The sequence below is a fragment of the Terrapene carolina genome, unplaced genomic scaffold, assembly GCF_002925995.2.
Source record: "Terrapene carolina triunguis isolate 2854851 unplaced genomic scaffold, T_m_triunguis-2.0 Scaffold67, whole genome shotgun sequence".
In the NCBI taxonomy this organism is placed as follows: domain Eukaryota; kingdom Metazoa; phylum Chordata; order Testudines; family Emydidae; genus Terrapene; species Terrapene triunguis.
In genome coordinates, this window is record NW_020664418.1 from 148474 (window position 1) to 170053 (window position 21580).

Sequence of the window (21580 nt, forward strand, 5' to 3'; positions counted from 1 at the left end):
CAACTTTGTCCTCTTCAACCTGAAGGGAGCTGGCAACCATGATTCACTTGCATCTGAAGAAGTGAGGTTCTTACCCACGAAAGCTTATGCTCCCAATACTTCTGTTAGTCTTAAAGGTGCCACAGGACCCTCTGTTACTTTTTACAGATTCAGACTAACACGGCTACCCCTCTGATACTTAATCCCAAGCTAAGTAGCTTCCATTTGGGAGACACATTTTAAACTAAGATTCATGATCCTGACGTAGCATTTTTATTACTTTCCATGCAGTGTCCAAATGTGATCTCCTTTCCATATGAGCCCCCATAGTCCTGGTGATCTGCCCAGCTTTGATCCCCTCCCTATAATGTTCTGCATCACAGCATCTTCCTTCTGGTGGAGAAGGATGTGGATTACCCTGATAGCGTTCACCGCTACTCTGTGTACCCATTAGCGGGGCTTCCAAAGAAGAGAGATTAAAGTGAAGGCCATATAAGTCCCAGATCATGGCAGAAGATGCCATCAGAAGTAGTACCCTGTACCCTAATGTGTCACTAAACTGTAGGCCTGCCCCCCCTCCTGGTTATTTGTCCAGATGTGCATTGTCGATAAGTCCCCTATTTTGAATTTTCTCCAAGAATAATGTTCTATTTTCCTAAACAACATCCCTATGTAACCAGGTTTGGTGAAGCTGGCTTTTGTTGAAATGAACTGGAGGATGTAATGGTTTAGACTGAATTTTTTTTTGCTGAGCTGTTTTACACAAACTACATAAACAATCATGTCTCCAATCACCAGTTCCATGTTACCAGCTTCTCTAAGCAGGAACAGTAACATCACAGCTGTCTGCTATAGTTCATGGAATCCTGCGCCAGAAGGTTCATCAGAAACTTAAGATAATGAAGGGAACATTAGGGTATATTGACACTTCGCCTTTAACAAACGCTTTGTGTTTGTGACTCCTCGTATTGAGTTTCTGCCCACTCCCTGGTACGTTCATGCAGTTACAAAAGAGCTGCACTGAAGCACTCATTGCTGAAAAATGACTGGTAATTGAAATAAAAGGCTCCAGGGCTACTTTTCTTAACTAACAACATTCTTTCTGTTGTAAGCACTGAACAGACCCTACATGGGCAATGTTAAGTGACTGTACCAAAAGATGGGAGAGGGTAGCAATGTGTTCATATAAGTTGCAATGTATGACAGTCAGTGAGGTGACCCTGGGCTATCAGCATGCTGCGTGTAGGTTGGGAGGCCAACAGCCAGGGATTCCTTCACCCACCCAATTGGCAGGTAGTCTAGTATATAACTTCATTTCTTGAAGTGTGATTAAAACACTATTTTAAAAATACTACCAATAAGGTGGTGATAGGGGGGACCTGCCCATGGGGTTATTTTTATATATACTTGTTGGCCAATGAGGTTTCCCATTTTAGCATGTTAATTTTTATTAATACAGATTAATCTGACAAACTTATTAGGTGTAGTGAGCCACCCAAAGGGTGAATTGCTTCTTCCTTCTGTGTCTGTGACGGGCTATGAACTAGTAAAAATACTCCTTTGGAGTTTGTTTGAGATCAAATTCCAGAAGCAAATTATTTTTAGATTATCTATTTTATTTTTGTTTTTTTAAGATGAGAATCCCCTCTCATGCTTTGTGATTTGAAATGGATGTTTCCCTTTTTTCAGTCACCCTTTCGCAGCTGCCCAGCACCCCTAGTTTGTAAAGTACTACCAACTATACTAGCTGCCGCTGTGAAGTAATGATCTTCACTGAATGGAGTCAACTCTAGAGGGAGGAAAGAAGTCTTCAATATGTCATTACCCAAATTAAAATGGGTTTCAAGCATTCAGCGATGATTTATTAGAAGGAGTTGTGTGGTCTGTAAGGATATGTGGAGGCTCGGGAATACTGCACAGAATTTAAATTTGGAACTTTACAGCCTGATCCTGAGACGCACTGGGCTTCTGAAGCTCCCCTTGAAGTCAATGTGGGGAGTTACGGAGTTGCTGAGCCACGGTAACTGCTCTCATTGACTGCAATGGCACTCGGCACCTCTCCGGGTCCAGGCCATTTGCTTGACAAGCAGTATCAATCTGTGCCACGTGGCTGACTAGTCCTTTCAGGTGTCTTTGACTTTTAACCTTGTTTCTGTCTGCTCACACCTCTACCTCTCTCTGTTTTTATTAAACTTCTATGTCATGCTTTTTCACTATTAACCTTCCTTTGATTAAAGTTTGTGGCTTCCAGAAGTATTTTCCATTTGGAGAGGATGTATGGTATCCTAGAAATATTACATAGTCTTTTGCTATTAAAAATCTTTTTGTGAAACCACTGGTAGTTTAGAGACACAAGGTGGGTGAGGTAGTATCTTTTATGGGTGAAAGACACAAGCTTTTGAGCCTACACAGAGCTCTTCTTCAGGTCTGGGAAACTCAATGGCACAGCTAAATACAAGGTTTGAACAGATGATTTAGCATAAGTAGTTAACACACATTTCAAGGGACCATTCAAGGTGAAGAGGTCCATTAAGGCTATAACAACACTGCATACAACACTGGTAATTTAGTCAGTCATCAAAAATGATCAGCTGCTTCATTTGCCAAATGTCACTGAATTCATTAGTACCTTGTGTTCTACATAAGTCACTGAAAGCCAAACCCTTACAGTTTGTAGCAGCTAGTGAAGCACTTCGAAGTCTTTTCTAACATCCTCACTTCACAAACTTCGGGCTTTATATATTAGGTTATCTTTTTAACAGCAAAACTAAGCTGATCCTGTGAACACTTGCACATCACTTTAAAGAGAAAGGTAACATTGAAGTGTCTGGAGCTGGCCCCATGACCTTTTATTCTTTCATTAATATTTCTTTCAAAGCTGTGCCTTCTGAAATGAAAATCCTACCTGTTAGTGTGCTGCCCTGTTTTCATCATACAGCAGCTTTCCAATCTGTCTGTCTTTAGAACATTCCCAGTGGAAAATGATGTGTCTGACTGAACATATTTGGCTTTCAAACTAAATCACATCACAGCAACATGTCAGTTAGGGCTCTGTTTCCGACCAGGCAAACCAGAAAGAGTTTATTAGTGCTGTTTAAAAGGATAGCTCTCTAAATTCTGATAACCATTCTAGGTAGGTCCGCATGCTGCTGAATGGCCCACATACGTCCTAACATCCCACTGAGTTTAAGAAAGCAGTAACACATAATGCAGCCTGACAGGTACATTGGGAGACCAGAAAAAGTCAATTATCCAAATCCATACCTGTGGTAAGTGGGCATAACCCCCATGGGACAGAATGGAAAGAGGTGATTGCTTACAGTAGGGATGATTTGACCCAATTTGTCCAACAAAATGGCTTAATTACCAGCTCAGTTGCACTTCTCAGTCATTGATCTTTGGATTTAATATTTTTATAGTAACATTTGCCCCGAAATTTCTTATTGTAATTCTTGCGTGAAAAGCTTGTGACTTTCCCACACTTCCAAACATCCCCTTAACTTGTGGAAGCCACAGATGAAATCAGATTGGTCTGTTCTGTCCTGTCCTGTTAAAATGACACTTGTGATTTCTCTAGCATCAACCCACTCATTGCGAAACTGCACAGCATTATCACTGATGAGGCATTTGAGTTTTACTGTAGCCAGTGCCACAAACAAATCAACCGCCTCGAGGATCTTTCTGCTCGCCTGAATGATCTTGAAATGAATAGGTAATTGATTTTGTGCGTGGCATTCTAAGTGTTTGAACAACATTCTCAAGAAGGGGAGACTCTCATTGTCATCCTCACTTGCCAAGTTATGTTGCTTGATTTCTTCATACAAAAAGGACCATTTTAAATTGACAGAGAAGTTGATGTAAGAGAGCTGTCAGGCCTCTCCAGGTCTTAAAAGTTTACCCTGTGACTTTCTGGAAGTCTTTATAGAAGCTAAACAGAAGTCTCATTAATCCAAAATATGGAGCGAGAAAAAGATATTGACAATGGGAATCTTTCATTCTATTCTAATCGGTCTCTTTGCATGTACTGTTGGTTGAGTGTTAAGTGAATGCAGCACTTGATTACCATGCTCTGTGTAGTAAGACTTCTTAACACTAAACTGAAGTCTTAAGTTTGACATGTACACTATTTGCATCACTGGGAGAAATGGCTAGATAGCAACTTTGAATTAAAAACATTAATTTTGAGTAGCCAGCTAAGTTGGCTGTGGGTATTTTGCAAGCAACTAGTTCAGAAATACCAAGATGCTCTAGAACCACCAGTTCAAATCCTGGCCGTCATAACTCAACCCTTCATTCTTCCACAGTAGATAACTTGAATTCTGTGTGGCTCTTTTGGCAGTGACGCTAAAAATGGAAGCCTTTTCTGTTCCAGGTAGCCACTAAAAGTTCCATGGTACATGACATCCAAATAGGAATTTGTTTCAAGGTCTTTGGCCAACATCCTCAGATCAGTGTAAGATAGCTGTCTCCCTGTTTAATGTCCTGCAATCCCATATTGCTGGTTGGATAAGCATATAGGTCATCAAGCACTGAGAGAACCTTAATAATAAATAATATGGAGATATACCTATCTCCTAGAACTGGAAGGGACCCTGAAAGGTCATCGAGTCCAGCCCCCTGCCTCCACTAGCAGGACCAAGTACTGATTTTTGCCCCAGATCCCTAAGTGGCCCCCTCAAGAATTGAACTCTCAACCCTGGGTTTAGCAGGCTAATGCTCAAACCACTGAGCTACCCCTGCCCCCCAAACCTTCAAGAGGAAAATTACTCTACCAACCTATAGTATATGTAGATTATATACATGAGGTTTGATTTTTAGGTTCAAGCTGTTGTTTACAAATCAATCTGTTGGATAGGAGGACTAAAGAAACTAATGTTATTAGTGAATATTGATTTATCCAAACTGCCCCCTCCCGTCCCTTCCTGAAGCCTAACTTGTCATGTCGGAATCCACAATTGCTGCCATTGATTTTTCCTTTGTAAGGGACAGCGTGGAATTAGAGGGTTCAGGGCTATGTAAAAAGGGAAGTGAATCAGAAAATGAACGGGCAATTGACTTGGGGCTAGTATACGCTACAAAGTTAAGTCAACTGAATTACATCGCCAGGGCTGTGAAAAATGTCATGCCCTGTCTGATGCAGCTAAGCCGACCTAAGTCCAGTGTAGACACCACTAAGTCGATGGAAGAATTCTTCCATCCACCTAGCTAGTGTCTCTCAGAGAAGTGGATTTACTACAGCGGCGGAAGTAGTAAGTGTCTATACAACAGCTGCACTGCTTTAGCATTTCTAGGGTATGTCTACATCTAAAAAGAACTGCTCTGAATTCTTATGACAAACAGCTTTTAGTTTTTTTTGCTTTTTGTGCATCAATTGTTACAGCTTTCAAAGGAAGGCTTTCAGCCTGATGCTTTATCTCCAGTTATGCAGTCGATGAATAAAGATGCTAGATTTTTCTTGATGTGCTGAGAGCCTCATTTCTACCCACATTATGAGTTTCTAAAGTGTGATGGAGGAATTCCAAGGCCAGCCCAAATTCTTGTTAATTAAGGAGGGATTTTCAAAGTATCCCAAGAGAATTGGGCCCCTAATCCAGTAAATTTCAGTCAGAATTGTGGGCCTAACTCCCTCAGGCTTCTCTGAAAATCTCAGCCTCACTGGTTTAAATACATTCTGTTTTTAAACTGATTTAAGTTAAAGAGCTGTAACTTTCTCATGTAGCCACACCCTCTGACTGACCAAGAGTGCTCTGTGAGGCAGAACAGACTTACCCCAAACACCATTTTGTGATTCTGTGCTATCAGCCCTATAGGAAACCTGAGAAATTACAGATAATCGTTTAAAAATTGTTCTCTGGAGCTGCAAAAAGCCATTGGGCATGACGAAGCAAGAGAAGGAGGAAGTGACGACACAATGAGTTTGACAAAGGAGGATGCCGGTACTGAGATATCTGAGCATTCAGACTAGAATGTGAATAGAGGCAGTGCCTAAAAAGGGTAACAGCTATTTTAAAATTTGGCAGACAAACATAAGTAGTGCAAGCAGGGAAATTGAAGATTTACTTTGAGTGGAAGAGCCCAGATTAGCAAGAGGAAGTAGACCTCCAACTTACTTAATAACTCATGAGTAGTTCAGAGATATAAAAGAGGTTGCAACAACCAAGTCAAGAAGCTCTGCAAAATAATAGCTTTCTCCAAACTAAGGACAGCTCATCATGGAAGATTAATCATGTTCTGCCCAGGAAGGAGACAGAATACATGCATTGTACTGCATGAAGTCTAAGCTGGTCACCCAACTGGAGAAGCAGTTGAACCCAAGTGCCAGCCAACCTCTTGAAGGAAGATCAGGAAGTCCGAAGTTGTCTGTATTGTTGGTATCTTGTGAAGATGTAAGAGTCAGAGAGCAGAGTAATGGTGAAAGAATCAGGCTGATGAAAAATGACAACAAGAATACAAAGAAATAGGATCCTCAAGAATACCTCCTGCTTTGGAAAGGAATTCTAGCTGATTACAAGGAGTGGACTTCCACGAAGGCAAAGAAGTACAAAGAGCAGGCAGAGGACACAGTAGATCAAAAGAGCCTAGTGAAAAGTGGGGAAAAAATGAGGAGTCCATGTGGCACCTTAGAGACTAACAAATTTATTTGGGCATAAGCTTTCATGGGCTAAAACCTACTTCATCAGATGTATGAAGTGAAAAATACAGGAGCAGGTAAAAGTGGTAAGTGACATTGGTGGGTGATTTGGTGTAAGTGGTGTCACCCATGTATTCTGTGAATGGGGTTGGGGGGGAGGGGGCACAGGGCTGCCTTCATGGAGCACAAATTAAAGATTGCCTAGCCTGTTCATGAGTTTTGTTTATATCAGAAGTAATGAGGCAGCCAACAGCTCATTGGACAGAAACCCATGTAGTGTCCTGGGCTGAGATCTGGTAGACATGACTGCACAGGAACAAGAGAGTAATGAAATATCATAGACAAAATGTTAGACTAAATAATTTGCCTTGTATCTTGCCCTGGAGGCAGCCAAACTCTGGCTGTGTTGGCCCATCAAGGGGAAAGGACTCCAAAGAAGAGAGCATTCTGCTGAGAGAACTGAATCCACACAATGAACAGCAAGAACATCCCAGCTTGTATTGCATGCTGTGACAGAATAGGGGCTGCAAGATCCTCTTTCAGGCAATGGCCTTGGACCACTGATGGCTTTGAAGATGATTACCAACACCTTGCACCCAGAAGAAAACAAGGAGCCAAAATATCTAAAACAGCCAAAATGTCTAGCAGCAGGAGCAGCATTGCAAAATCATAGATCTTTTTTCAGCAGTGCTTTCCCTGATCACAGGAAATCCTTCAAAGGAGCAGTCTCACTGCTGTGAAATAAACAGCAAAAACACCCCCAAACCCTGTCTAAAATGTACCCAGGATTCCATTGTCAGATGTGTGTCTGCCGCCAAGCTGCAACTGCTTCTACCCAACCATTGCAATAGGTAGATAAACTTTGAAATACCATTTGTGGATAGATGCACCTCCCATGCCAGGTGGCTTCTCAGGCCTGGGATCCAAAGATGCCCAGATACACTTTTGATCAGCCATTTGTGAAGAAAAACAGATTAATCTCCCTCAGATACAAGTGACATGCATTGATTTTTTTTTTGATTTTTTTTTTTTTCCTTCACAAGTTCTGGAGAAACAGTATCTAGCCCCTTTCCATCAGAGAGGGGAAGCAGGTTTACAGAATCCTTGAAATCTCACCAAAAGTGATTCCTTCACTCAATAGAAATGTCAAAAGTTCACAGTCAAAATCACGATTAGGAAACCAGTTAGCTTGAAAAACATGATCAGCCAGTGCTTCCCAGAAACTATTCGTGAGTTGATTCAGTTCAAGCTATTTTTAGTTCCTCCTTCTAAGGGGTAAAATAAGCATTGCACCTCTAGGAGTCAGTGATCTACATTTTATGTCCATTGCCTTTCCTCTCTGCTCAGCCAATCGTTCATTTTAAGTTTCTGGATTTTGGAGTGTGACTCCCACCAATATCTTATTTTGAGAATTTTTTTCAGAACTCCCCACATTTTGGGGGAAAAAACCATTTACTTTATCCCTAATATAGTGATACTATAGCAACAATAAAAATAAATAAAACTGGCCCAGTTACTTACTCCTTGCATGTGAACATATAGATGCAGATCTATTAATTTCTATTTTTTCTTTCTCTTTTACATTTTTAAATTAGGAGAAAGTGGGGGAATGAACGTTCCATCTTTTTGATGATACTGGGCTTGACTAATTAAATAGATCTTTCCTAAAAATGTCAGGAGATATTGGAAAGTGAGAACGGGGAATAGGTTTGTAAGAAAAGTTAAATTTTTGAATGAGTGACTCAGACCCTCCCTCTCTGTAAAGGAGTTTCCTCTGTAGCCCCCGATCCTTCCTCTTTTCTCCCTCTGCCTCCCTCCCCTGCCTGAAAGGAAAGGGAGGTATTTAGCAGGTCTATGTGATTTGAGGGGAGAGAGCTGGTCTAATGGCTTTGAGCATCCAGGCTGTTTCATAAAAGCTGTAGGGTGGTGGTGCTGGCTTGCTCAGTGCTTGGGACAGCAAGTCACTCTGGCCAGTTGAGTAGAATAAAGGGCAAAAATTTTAAACCTCTACCAGTTTCTGGAAAATACCTAATTATAAATGCTCCATATCATCTGCAACATCTCATTAATTATAATAGTTCCCTGTACATGGGGATACCATGTTGCGAGCATCAGAACTTTAGAAATTGACAACCTCGCTTCTCATACAGTAGCATTGCTCTGGGTGGGAGCAAGGTTCTGTTTAGATTTTAATCCGTCTCCTTTCCTATGAGGCCATCTCTGTTTGTGCAGTGGTAGACGCTGGAGTGTCCCAGTTTATCCTCTTGCAGGTTTCCATGTGATCATGGTTTTTTGAAGAATCCAGTTGCGGAGGGAAGTTAAAGCCATTATTTCTCAAACTTGGGACAAGGGGAGTGAATAAAGGAGAAAGAGAGAAGATTCTGGAGGAAGCTGATTTTTTTTAAGCAACCACTTGATTACAGTAGCATACAAAATGTATGTAAAGAAATTTGAGGCACAATATGCAGTAACTAGTCCTAATTTTGGTTGCATGTTAGTAAACTTAAAAGAGGAAAAAATAGATAAATCATGACTTTTAAAATCACTTGAAGTGGCAAATAGCAAGTGGCTGATGTGAAGAAAGTATTAATCTGTTATGTTGTGAGCAAAGAGGTCCTGTGACCAGGTGCTTTTCATCATCATAGCTGAGCTATGCACTGAGAGAGGGTCACTATATCAGGACATTAAAGCTGTGCAGCATGATGTTAATGTTGATATGTCCTTATAGCTTATGTTGGGATAGCATGCTAAGTATTTAAAAAGAAAATACAATTCTGTAAGAGGCGACTCTGTTAGCTGCTGCTAAGTATAGCTTATGAATGCACCTATTTCTAGTACTTGAAACATTATCTTGCTTAAAATCCAGTCTTCCTGATTTTAGATGCAAACACAGCTGCATATGAGGGAGGGAGAGAAGAAAAGGTCAAACAAATCAACCCCCAAAATCTGGGGAAGTCCCAGTCTGAAATACAAGCAGCCAGCCAGTCGTATGTCAACCTATGTTGCTATGTCCGATGTCAAACACAATTCAGTAAAATTATAATTGTTTGGAGTTGATGAAATACAGAGGATAGTTCATTGAGCTGTTTGCTTTTTAATTATTATTTTTTGCTCTCCATACTTGTGATTCTAGTACAGTCGTCCTGCTTGTATTTGCAGCAGGATATTTCAGTGTTTTCTTTCAGAGATGGGCTCATTGTCTGCACAAGCTGCCAGGTGGATCAAGTATATTTCAGGCTACAGTCCATTTGTAACGGGTCTGAGTCCCACCAAGCTCAATTCTTCTATTAGCACTTTTCCTAGGGATCTGCTTTCAGGACTGGAATCAACGAGTTAAAAGAGAGAGCACTTTGCTGGACCCACTGAAACTTCTGCAGCAATGACAAGTGCTGTATGTTCCAATTCATCTTGACATGTTGTTAAATGTGTGCAAGTTTACCTGGATTTTTAATGGAGATTGCCTCAGAGAAGCTGAGTAATGCATGCCTCGTGTGTGCCGTGCTGTGGTGTTAATTGTAAAGGATATGCCCCCTGTCACTGTTGCTTAGTTTGTTTCCTGTTTCCCCTTGCTCTTCACTCTCAGTTTTCCTGACTCTGTTTTCCTGTTGTTTTTTGTTCATTTCACAGTCCAAATAAAAGACTCTCAAGCAAGAAGGTAGCAAGGTACGCTGATACATTTATTATCCTTTTGTTGTCATTAAGGAATGTGCTTGTGTAGGTTGTTGCATGTACAATGGGCTTACAGCTATCTACAAAATGTGCAAAATTTTACTTTTAGAGAAATGTACAGTACGTTTTCTGCAGTGTGGAATGGATGGCAATTTTAATTCACATTATAGAATTTAAAGATTTTTTTTTTTGATCATTAAAAAGATATTTTCAGAATGCATTCACTTCTGGAGACTGACTTACATGTGACTTCTCCCAGGGTGTCCTCCCAGCCCCCGAGTCTATGGATGCCCAGAGCATGAGAGTCTGCAGGAGACTTTGCCCATGTTGAAAACTCCTAGTTACTGATGTACGTGCTTTTCTGTATCACTAGCCTGGACAGCTGAGTGAGCCCTTGCCCGATCAGCTGAGTAGATGCATCCAGTCAGAAATTAAGCCTTTGCCACACCACTAAAACACCAGTCCACGCAGACAGAGTCACTGTTTCTGTTTTGCTTCTGCCATATTTCGAGTTGTGCTCCTCCCTGTTTGACTTCATGGATGCCATGAGACTTGCTCTTCATCTCTTCCACACGTTGTTTCATGGACTCCTTAGGAATTCTTAAACATAGGGGCAGAGCTACTCTCCCCAACTATGGCTTTATATTATTGCATATGTTTCCTGTGGTATAGGGACTGTCTTAGGGCTTGCCTACATGTGGAAATTTACCTCTCTATTTATACAGGTATAATGGTAGTGATATAATTTTGCTGGTAAATTTCCCCCATCTAGGCAAGCCCTTGTCTCTGATTCTTGCAATGATCTGTTAAAGGAAGCACTCTGACTGGGCTGTTGCTTTATTTTCACAAGGGATTTAGGTTCCAATAATGGGGGATGGGAGGAAGCAGTTCATTCTGGACATAATGCTTTCATCACTGTCACGTGAGAGTGCAAATTTTCCCAAACAGTTCATCTTGTTTTGAAGAATCCTGTAACGCTGAAGGGCCAGGATCTGCTTGGGTAATGCTTTAAGGATCCCTCTCTCTCCAGCAGAGTTGCATGAGGAAATTTGTAACAACTAGCCAATGAAGCTATGAGACCTTCTCCCTGTATAACAAAAAGGCAGACACCACATTTGCTCTGAAATTCTCTCGGAAGCAAGATCATTGAGTCTCGATAGCATTTTGTCGGTTTCGTATCTTTTCCTTGAGGGGGTTGGTTTTAATACTTCTTTCGATGGTGTTTCTTTTCTATAGCTGAAGGAAAAAGTTTGTTCTAGCTGTCCAAACCTGCCTTTTTTATTTTCGTGTGTTCATTCTCTGGCATAATCTTTACTGACACCCCTCTCTAGGATTTTTGGAAATCTAATTTGAGACTCAAATACATTGTTACCTGATACTCTGAGAGAGGATTTAGGGAAGAGGAAGGTTTCTGCTGTTCTTACACATACTCTTTTGTTTCCAGGTCTCTCTAGTTTCAGGTCTGGTTGGGATGTTTGGGAAAGATGGGCTGGTCTTTTGAACAGTCTGTGTGATGATTTGGCACCCTCTAGAAATGTGTATTCTCAGATCCCAGGAGTCTGTTTACTTAGCAGCATTCCTGAGTGGGTCAGTCAAGCTCCGGAACAAATTCCAAGAAATCTTCACTCCCCGTGAATCTCTTGGGTTTGGAATCAAGGGAAGGGCTGGAGATTAGGTCTATGTCAGGCTTATCCTAGGGAAACAGATTCCCTGCCCTGCTTTCAGCAGCTCAGGAGTTCTTTGGAAATATTTTCTAGCTGTTTTCCCACATTGTTTCTTCTTAATTTTTCCTGTAACCAGCAAATGTTTCCAGACTCGGTTCTTTCTCGCTGGTGGGGAAATGGGTCTTGAGTATTACATTTCATGGTTCCCATAGTCTCACTTTCAAGCTATTTGTTAGAAACTTTTTTGCTTTTTAGTGGTTTTAAGCTAGAAGGCAAGTTTCCAGGCTTCCTATTTAAGACTAGCCTTTATAATTTGACCTTGTGTGACTCCAAAGGTTCTGAGCACTCTCTCACTCAATTAAGTTGTTTCTCTTCCATCTGCTTCAGATACCATCAGAGAGTTTTAATTTAAGATTAAGCTGCCCCCTTGCCATCCTCTCATTCTTGTTTGTTCTCATGTGATATTTTAAAGTTTTGGAGTACTAGATCCAAGATCACAATTCTAGGTATTTTCATACCTAGAAATTTGGCTGGAGTCAGAATCACAAATTCAGAGGTTCTCTGCTTAAGCAAATGGACCTCTTCCTGGAAAGTTATTCTTCCATGTGCTACTTGTTGAGCTCTCATTAAGAGCATAAAGTAGTTCAGTGATATTGTGATGCTTTAAAAAAAAAAAACACAACCCTTCTTGATTCTGACTGGATGCATACACCTTCCTGATGGGGCCAGAGCAGAATAGCTTTCGAATGTAGACCAGGGGCTCTCGTTCACAAACCCTAAATTTCTCCCAGTAGGAGAGATCCTTTCTCTCTATGGTCAATAACTATTTTATAATCATTCTGCATGGTGTGCTTGACATCTTACTGACACCGTGTCATCCAACACTGAGGCGTTTTCCAAGGATGTGTCCCAGACCTTTAGTTCAAAATATTAAATGTTTTTGTAGAAAGCAGTAGGTAAAAAGGCAGAGCCGACCTATGTTAAAACTCTAAGAGGATCCATTCTGTGCCTTCTTTCTGAATAGAGTCAGCATACTGAAGGGCCAGTTGTCAGTACTTAAAGACCAGATTAAGAATTAGGATGCTACTTGCTTAAAGAAGATTGTCTTCAGGGATTCAGATTAGCTCTGTTTACTTTTAACTCCCTTGGATCAGCAGAAGTGACCAAAGGAACTACCATCATCTTTTGTGACTGGGAGCCTTATCAAGAAATGGTTTTTAGTTTTGAGAATGCTCAATACTTTGTGACCATTTAAGTAGCTAGAATCTATTAATATATTGCCCCTCCATCATAATGCTTCCATGCTCTGGTCAAGGGCCAAGGGAAGGGCTGTGTTCCTGCCCCCCTCCCCTTGTTGTGACCTATCCAGTTCAGATTCTCAAAAGTGGGGGTATATGGTCCCCCCTGCTTAAAAAGTGAGGAGGTAATGGCCCTTTGCTCCTCCCATTCCCCTTAACCCACCCACCCCCCATCTCCAGCACCTGTGCTACAAACAGTGTATTAACCATAGTGTGTGGGGACACAAGCCATAATACACCCATGTTACTAACTGATTACAGATTCATGTAAAAACTCCAGAGAGAGCCAGTAAAACGATAGTCTGTGTATCCTCAGCTCTCTCTATATCTATAGTTCTTGATGTAAATCCTGTGTTTTTTAATTATTCAAGGTTGTAATAATTCTGCTTTCTCCCTTCCCACCCCCACTATGGTGGAATACCGCGCTCAGCTCCTGTGGAACACGTCATTACATTACAGGGTGAATGTCTAGACTGATTTTGAACAGTGTCCTTTGAAAGAAAACAAAAACCCAAGTGTTACAAGCCATGGCTAATGATTTACTAGTCTCCCACTTGGGGAGCTGGAGTTGAGTGTGAATTTCACAAGCTCAATTCACTCCCCATTCCTTTCTGGCTTTGTCATCTCTGGGGAGAGCAGAGTACTTTTAGTCCTGCTGCTCTGGAATATAAGTGTTAAGTTCAAAGAAATGAAGTGTGGAAATTAAGCTCTTATCTTTCCATATTCCAAAGAGCAAGAATAAGAGGTGATAGCACCAAATTCCAACACTACTTGTCCATTTCCCCTCTGACAGCCAGGTGCTGTTCACTAAAAGTCACAAACCTAGTGAAGATTCCTGCCCCATAGTTCGGCAGTACTGAGGTGTTGTGGGATGCTGACTCTTGTTGGCTTGTCAGAGCCTCATTTGGTGAAAGAGAGGCCCGCTACTCGATAGAATCACTATTTTGCCAGGATAGCCTCCTTGTTTAATCATCTTCACCTACTGTCACCCAAAAGAGAGTGATGTCCCAATGTCTCCTGCAGGAGAAGGGGTGAGGAGTTGAGAGAAATTGTATAAGAAATGATACTTTTCCTTCTGCAATGTTCTCTCTAATGGTCATCTTGCTTTGGGTTGGGTTGGTCTGTCTCGGATAAAGGCACTTACATCAGACGGGCACCCTGACTGCGGATGCTATGGAAGAACCTTTCTGTGACCACATGGAGTGTGCGGATGAGGACATCACTGACAAGGTATGAATGCTATTGCAGCTGCCTCTGAAGTTTTAATGGAGGAATAGCTTCTGAGTGTCCCGCTAAGCTTATCTTTGACGTCGAGCGGTTTTCCTTTGGGAGGAGGGAGCACATGTTCCTAGTGGTTAAACCAAGAGGACAGGATACCCAGATTCTGTTCCTGACTCTGTCTTTGATGCACTGGGTGCTCTTGGGCAAGGCATTTCTTTGTGCATCAGCCTACTCATTAATTAAGAGGGTAGAAGAGTACCCATTCCTGCATGGAGTGAATAATGGTTTACCATGCTTCGAGCTCCTGGGACAAAAGTTACTGGGGAAATGCGAGGTGTTAATTACTTGCTATTATTGAATGCCGGCTGACACTGGGTAGATAACTACTTGGAACAGACGGTTAACTCAAAGCATTCTGTACTGACTGGGGGTTGTGATTTGACAAAATGATCAGAAAAGGCATAGTGTGTTGCTGTGTTCGGGTTGGGAGGTCGAATTCCAGGCTTTTCAGTGGGTGTTGAGGCTCGTTGCACAGCTTGGGCTGAAGATTGCTTCATGGTAAATGGCTTGTGGCTCCTCCTGCCCCTCTACAGTTGACTAAACAATGCTCTGTGTTCTGTAACCTCTTATAATGCTGGCAGGGGGAAGAGGTCTGTCCCTCTGTCTCAGGCTTCGTCAGCATCCCTTATGTCGCTTGGCGTGTGAATAAACCACCCCCCGAGTGACATAAGTGACACTGACATACATGCTCGTGTGCACAGCACTATGTCAGCAGGAGAGCTTCTGCCGCTCGTGGAGGTGGTTTTTATGCTCTCCCGTCATCCTAGAGTGTCTCACCAGGTGCACTGCAATGGTGTGGCTGCATCGGTACAGCTGCGCCGCTGCAGTGCTGTACATATAGACATGGCCTTAGTCTGAATGAATGATGTCACTGACACAGGTGGTAAGATGTACAGTATTTGCATACACTGTATTTGAAGTTGGTCATTATAACCATTCATAGAGCAATATTAATACTGAGAAATATATTTTAAACCAACTTATTTTGTAATTGTTTCCCAATGCTATATACACTGCTGTCTAATGCTACTCTTCCTAGGAAGCAAAGCTATTTGACTTGAAACAGGGACTTCCTGTCTTTCGCTCATGCCTGTTCTGCTCAGAATTTGTCCTGCAGCGAGGCTATAAATGCTGACTTTGTGACATCTCTATTTCATTCCATGTTAACTTACTGGGGAGTTTATGAGCAAAGGATCATGTGGCAGGAGGAGGAGAAACTGCATTCGGGAAAGGAAAGCTTTACTCAAACATCAATAGCTAAAAATAGCCGAGGGAATATGGAAAACTCCAAGCCAAGTGAATTGTGCTTTGTATAAATGTTTGCCCCAGTGTGAAAATACCTCTTTAAAACTGCTCCTTAATTCTGACATCCTGAATAGGAAGACAAGTGGAGCTGTGGGTATGACAGAGAAATAAATATATATGCATACATATACACATTTCTTGTGCATTTGACAGCACATTAGTACAATAATTTATAGAACTGTATCATTTATACTGTCTCATTGAAGAACACAGGCCAAAATTTACACACCTAGATGCCTGTGTAACGATGCGGTTCTGGCGGGACCCAACTGAGAGTGCCAATTCAGGACAAATCGCTTAAAACAGGGCAGTTACAGCCCAAGGCTGGGGTTTTTCCACCTCTAAGGCAAACCAAACCAGCCAGATAAAGAGGACTTTGGTCTCACCCCACTGGCTAACCACAAGTCACACAAGCAATTCCCTTAGACACTCCAGTTTCCCAGTATCATCACCAGTGCCACTCGTTATGGGGACAAACGGTTATGAAAACCAATACCCCAGTAAAAGAAAAAAGGTTCTCTCGATCCCAAAGGATCAAGCTCCAGACCAGGTCAATATACAAATCAGATCTTACCCACAAATCACGCTGTTGCCACTCCTTTAGAATCTAAAATCTAAAGGTTTATTCATAAAAGGAAAAAGATATAGATGAGAGCTAGAATTGGTTAAATGGAATCAATTACATACAGTAATGGCAAAGTTCTTGGTTCAGGCTTGTATAGGGTGATCAGACGTCCCGATATTTGCTTGTTTGTCCCGCGTCCCGACCAATGTTAGGTCGGGACACTGGACAAACAAGCAAAGGCTCCAGAGCCCGGAAGGGCTCGCGCCCCCCCTGCCCCGACTCCGCCCCCTCCTTCCCCCATTGGCTCCCTCCCCAAATCCCTGCCTCTTCCCCAAGCATGCCATTCCTCCTCCCTCCACAAGCGCTGGAGGGAGGCCATGGAGACGCAGTGGGAGCGCGGGGCCGGGGTGAGTGAGAGTCCGGCCTGGCCCCGAGCGAAGGCAGGACTCAGTCGGGTGGTACCTGGAGGGAGAGTAGGGGGGCGGCCCGCGGGGCCAGGTGGCGGCTGATCTCCCCACCTGGGCAGCGGGACTCGGGAGCAGCCGCTGCTGCAGCTCCCACTGCCGCGGGGGGAGGAAGCGGCCATGGCGCTCGGCGGCTGCGGCTCTGGCGCCCGGGCCTGAACCCCCTGGGCCTGTTGCGGGGACCCAGCAGCGCGCACGCTGCACCCAGCCCCTGGCCAGTCACGTCTGGGCTGGCTGCCCAGCTGGTGCAATCCTGCGGCGGCCCTGGGGCGGAGGCATCGGCAGCCCAGCCCCGTTCGTTCCCCTGCAGGACCCAAGCGGAACGGGGGGCTGGGGCCGGCTGCCCCCACTCCGGGGCCGCCCGCGGGATTGCACCAGCTGGGCAGCCAGCCCAGACGCGACTGGCCAGGGGCTGGGCGCGCGCAGCGTGTGCGCTGCAGGGTCCCCGCAACAGGCTCAGGCTCAGGGGGTTCGGGCCCGGGCGCCGCAGCCGCAGAGCGCCAGGGCCGCTTCCTCCGGCCGCAGCAGTAGGAGCTGTAGCAGCGGCTGCTCCCGAGTCCCGCTGCCCAGGTGGGGAAAACAGCCGCCGCCTGGCCCCGCAGGCCACCCCCCTACTCTCCCTCCAGGTACCGCCCGACTGAGTCCTGCCTGTGCTCGGGGCCAGGCCGGACTCTCACTAACCCCGGCCCCGCGCTCCCCCTGCGTCTCCGGGGCCTCCCTCCAGCACTTGCGGAGGGAGGAGGAAGGGGAGGCGTTGTTTTTTTGCTCTGCCGCTTTTTTTTTTTTATTGCTCTCTCCCCCCCGCGTCCCGATATTTGACCTGGGTGATCTGGTCACCCTAGGCTTGTAGCAGTGATCGAATAAACTGCAGGTTCAAATCAAGTCTCTGGAGTACATCCACAGCTGGGATGGGTCATTCAGTCCTTTGTGTAGAGCTTCCATTTGTAGCAAAGTCCCTCCAGAGGTAAGAAGCAGGATTGAAGACCAGATGTAGTTGAGGCATCAGCCTTTTATAGTCTTTTCCAGGTGTAAGAACATCTCTTTGTCCTTACTGTGGAAAATTACAGCAAAATGGAGTCTGGAGTCACATGGGCCAGTCCCTGCATACTTTGCTGAGTTGTAAGGCGTATTTGCCTTCTCTCAATGGGTCAATTGTATAGCTGATGGTCCTTAATGGGCCATCAAGCAGGCTAGGCAGAGCTAACACCAACTTGTCTGGGAAGTTTCCAAGAAACATAGCATAAGTTTGAAATACAGACTGTATAGAGCCAATATTCATAACTTCAACTACAAAATTGATACACACATATAGACAGCATATCATAACCAGCAAACCATAACCTTGTCTTAGACACCTCATTTGACCCCCTTTATACAAGATTTGGTGCCACTACAGGACTTTGGTTGTAACCATGTTCTATATGGTCCCAGATTATGTCAATAACGTCACAGCCTGAAATTCAGCTCCTGTTTCAAAGTGCTCTGGCTTCAAGGTGCTGAACTCCTGCAGCTCCCCTTCACCTCAGTGGGGTTTATGGGTGCTCAGCATTTCTGGCCACTCTGAGCCCAAAGACAGATTTAGTAGCCTAACGTCAGGCACCCAGGTTTGAAACATTTGGCTAGAGTATTGTCAGGATTTGGTTTATACCCCGGATTCATGGACTTGGTATAGATTTGTTCATTGTTTGTCCTTCACTCTAAAGTAACATGTAAAATTCATTTTTGGGCATATCCAAAAAAGAATTAGTTGTTGTTGTTCTTATCTCAAAAATTATGACTTTAGTTTTTACACAAATAGATACTTTGTCCTCAGGAAAGTATTCCCACCTCCTGCTTGTTTATCAAACGCAATGACAATTCTCAGTCTTCTTCACTGCAGCCGTAGCGATGGTGTCACAACACTGAGTGCCGCAGTCTGACAGAGTGGTTGAAGGGTCTGAAGAACACGTTGCTGATAGCACTTGTAACATTGCCTTTCTAATAAGGCTGAGAGCAGAGCAGGGAGCTATGTAACTCGGGGGGAGGAAAGGAAATAATTCTAAGTTAACATTCAAACCCCTAAAATGCAGATTTTTTATAACCAAAGGAAAGTTAATGTATCCAGCTTGTTTTGTGCAACTCTGCAGGAGCGTCTCTTAAAGGGACACTATCAAAGTGAAATCTAGTCAATGTTTAAAAGGAATTTAAAGTAGTTTCTGGTTGTAAACCAGCCCTTGAGTCCCCTTTCTAATATCTGTGGCTTGGCAACAGTCTATTCCTTTTTCCTTGTCTCTCTCCATCTGTGAAAAGGACAAAAGGGACATATGCATCCGAAGAAGTGGGCTGTAGCCCACGAAAGCTTATGCTCTAATAAATTTGTTAGTCTCTAAGGTGCCACAAGTACTCCTGTTCTTTTTAAAAGGGACATAGTGTCCCTTTTAGGTAGTGTGATACATATTCTCAGCTGGCATACGTTGTCACAGTTCTATTGGAGCTATGGCGATTTCCACCAGCTGAGGATCTGGCTCTATAGAGCCAAATGTTCAAAAGCTTAATGAAGACAACCACTGATGTGGCCTTTGACCTCAAAGGAGAAACACCAATGAAGCATTTGGCCCTGTGTTCGTATTATGGAACACTTCTAAAATTTAGGAGCTAAATTCTAGCAAAGTGCAAACTGTGTTTTTAAAAATCCGTGAGATGCACCTAAATGGAATGCCTACTTGTAAATTTCTTGAATGAGAATGAGGTCACCTCCTCTAGATCAGGGCACATTTCAGCAGTAATAGGTGAGACATGATGATGCGCAGAACATACACGATACTCTCAAAGTCGAGCAAGATACAGTTCAGTTTAGAGGCAACCAATTGAATTTCTTCAATTTTTACTTCAATGGTTGCATTTGAGTTTTGTCAGGGTGGAAATAATTCTCAGTACTATCATTTGGCCTGCACTTGTAAGAAAGAGAAATAAAGCTGAAAGAACATACTGGTATCTGAATCCTCTCTCTTGCTTGCACAGGTTGTCTTCCTGGAGAAGAGGGTAACAGAGCTGGAAAAGGACACAGCTGCAAATGGAGAGCAGCACAGTCGGTTAAAACATGAAAACCTGCAGCTGGTGCACAGGTGAGGGTATTTGGCTTGTGTCACAGGAGCAAACATGTATCCTCATGAGGAGTTTCTAAGGGCTTGTCTGCACTGTGCAACAGTGTGCACTAGAGGAGTGTGAATTCTCTCTCACACACAAACACATTGCATGCCAAGTGACCTTCATAGACCCTGTTGACATCCACCAACAGTTCCCTGTTTCAACGTTAGTGCACACTAGGGGACTTCTGCTTAGAGCACCTAACAATTCACACCCCTGGAGCGTGCATTGCTGCACCGGGTAGGGAAGCCCTTAATGTATTTTAGAATTGTTCTCTTTCCTCTGCTCCCTGTGTGAATTAGGATCCACACATGCGACTCTCTCTAAGGTTGTCTCTAAAGAAAAGGCAGCCGTTCTCAGAACTCCCTCTGTTGGGTTAAGTGTGTGATGGAAGCACGCCAGTGGAAAAGGAGTCAATAGAAAGATAAAGAAGAGACTATTAAATCTTAGCAAATCTGCCCTCCCTCACAGTTCTAAATTCCATTCCTGTCAAAAGCCAGCAGGCATCCAAACTGCTGCCTTCGCAAAAGGCCTTCTCTGCGTCATTTTCCATGCCTCACCTGTGCACTTTTCTGTGCCACTGACTAACTGCTGGGAATTCAGGTAATCTGCAGATTGGCAGGTCTGAGTCTCTGACCTTCTGGTAACAATGCTAGCTTTATGTTCCAATAGTTCTAAATAATCTCTCCAGCCACACATAACCTAATCTGTAAACTCTTCATGGCAGGGATAGTCGTTGTTGTTGTGGGTCCAGTGCCTAGAGCAATGGGGCCCTGATCCTTCACTTGGGGCCCCTGGCTGCTGCTGCTACATTACAAATAATTAACAATAATATTGAGCATTGCTATTTGGGAAGGGAAAGTGACTGTTTTTTCCACTCTGGCCTTTCATTTAGAATCATAGAATATCAGGGTTGGAAGGGACCTCGGGAGGTCATCTAGTCCAACCCCCTGCTCAAAGCAGGACCAATCCCCAGACAGATTTTTGTCCCAGCTCCCTAAATGGCCTCCTCAAGGATTGAACTCACAACCCTGGGTTTAGCAAGCCAATGCTCAAACCACTGAGCTATCCCTCCCCCACAATTTCATCCCCTGCATTTCAGTGGGAGCTAAAGAAGGTCTATACTGTGTCCCTGACTCCTCACTCCTCCCCCCGAAATACCCCTATTGCTTTTGGATGTTGGGACTAGTATAAATCTGCCAATTTTATTTAACCCCTGGGATTTTTAATCTGAGGGGCTTCTATTCTCCAGGGGTGTTTACGCTCCTCAGATAAAGCCATTAGGAGTTTATCTATAGGACTATACAATTGTTAAGTAGTATGTGTGTCATGGACAACAGTGATTCAAGTAAAGGTTTTCCTAAGCCCTGATAAACTTCACAGTAACAAGATGTTTTCCCTAATACACACAACTCCCCCTTGAGTGCTTTAATCACTTAGCCCAAACGGATTAATTATTTTTATCCAAATAAAGGGCTTAGGTAACAAGTTGATCAGTTAGAAAAATGTGTCCCTCTATCAGAGGTTTGCATTGCATGCTTTTGTCCTGTGTTTTTATAAGCTCTATAACAAAACAATATCCCAGCAAACTGCAGCTT

General features: G+C 43.4%; 1 protein-coding gene across 2 annotated transcripts in view; it reads left to right on the forward strand.

Moving 5' to 3' along the window:
* RAB11FIP3 (RAB11 family interacting protein 3) overlaps positions 1-21580 on the forward strand; it is a 185790-nt gene that overhangs the window by 147965 nt on the left and 16245 nt on the right. Inside the window, exons 6-9 of one of the 2 annotated variants that reach the window (XM_024219653.3) lie at positions 3557-3691; positions 10238-10273; positions 14378-14471; positions 19857-19960. In XM_024219653.3, coding sequence (XP_024075421.2) covers positions 3557-3691; positions 10238-10273; positions 14378-14471; positions 19857-19960 — 369 coding nt within the window. The remainder of the gene's footprint in view (positions 1-3556; positions 3692-10237; positions 10274-14377; positions 14472-19856; positions 19961-21580) is intronic. The other variant, XM_024219661.3, reaches the window with a different exon arrangement.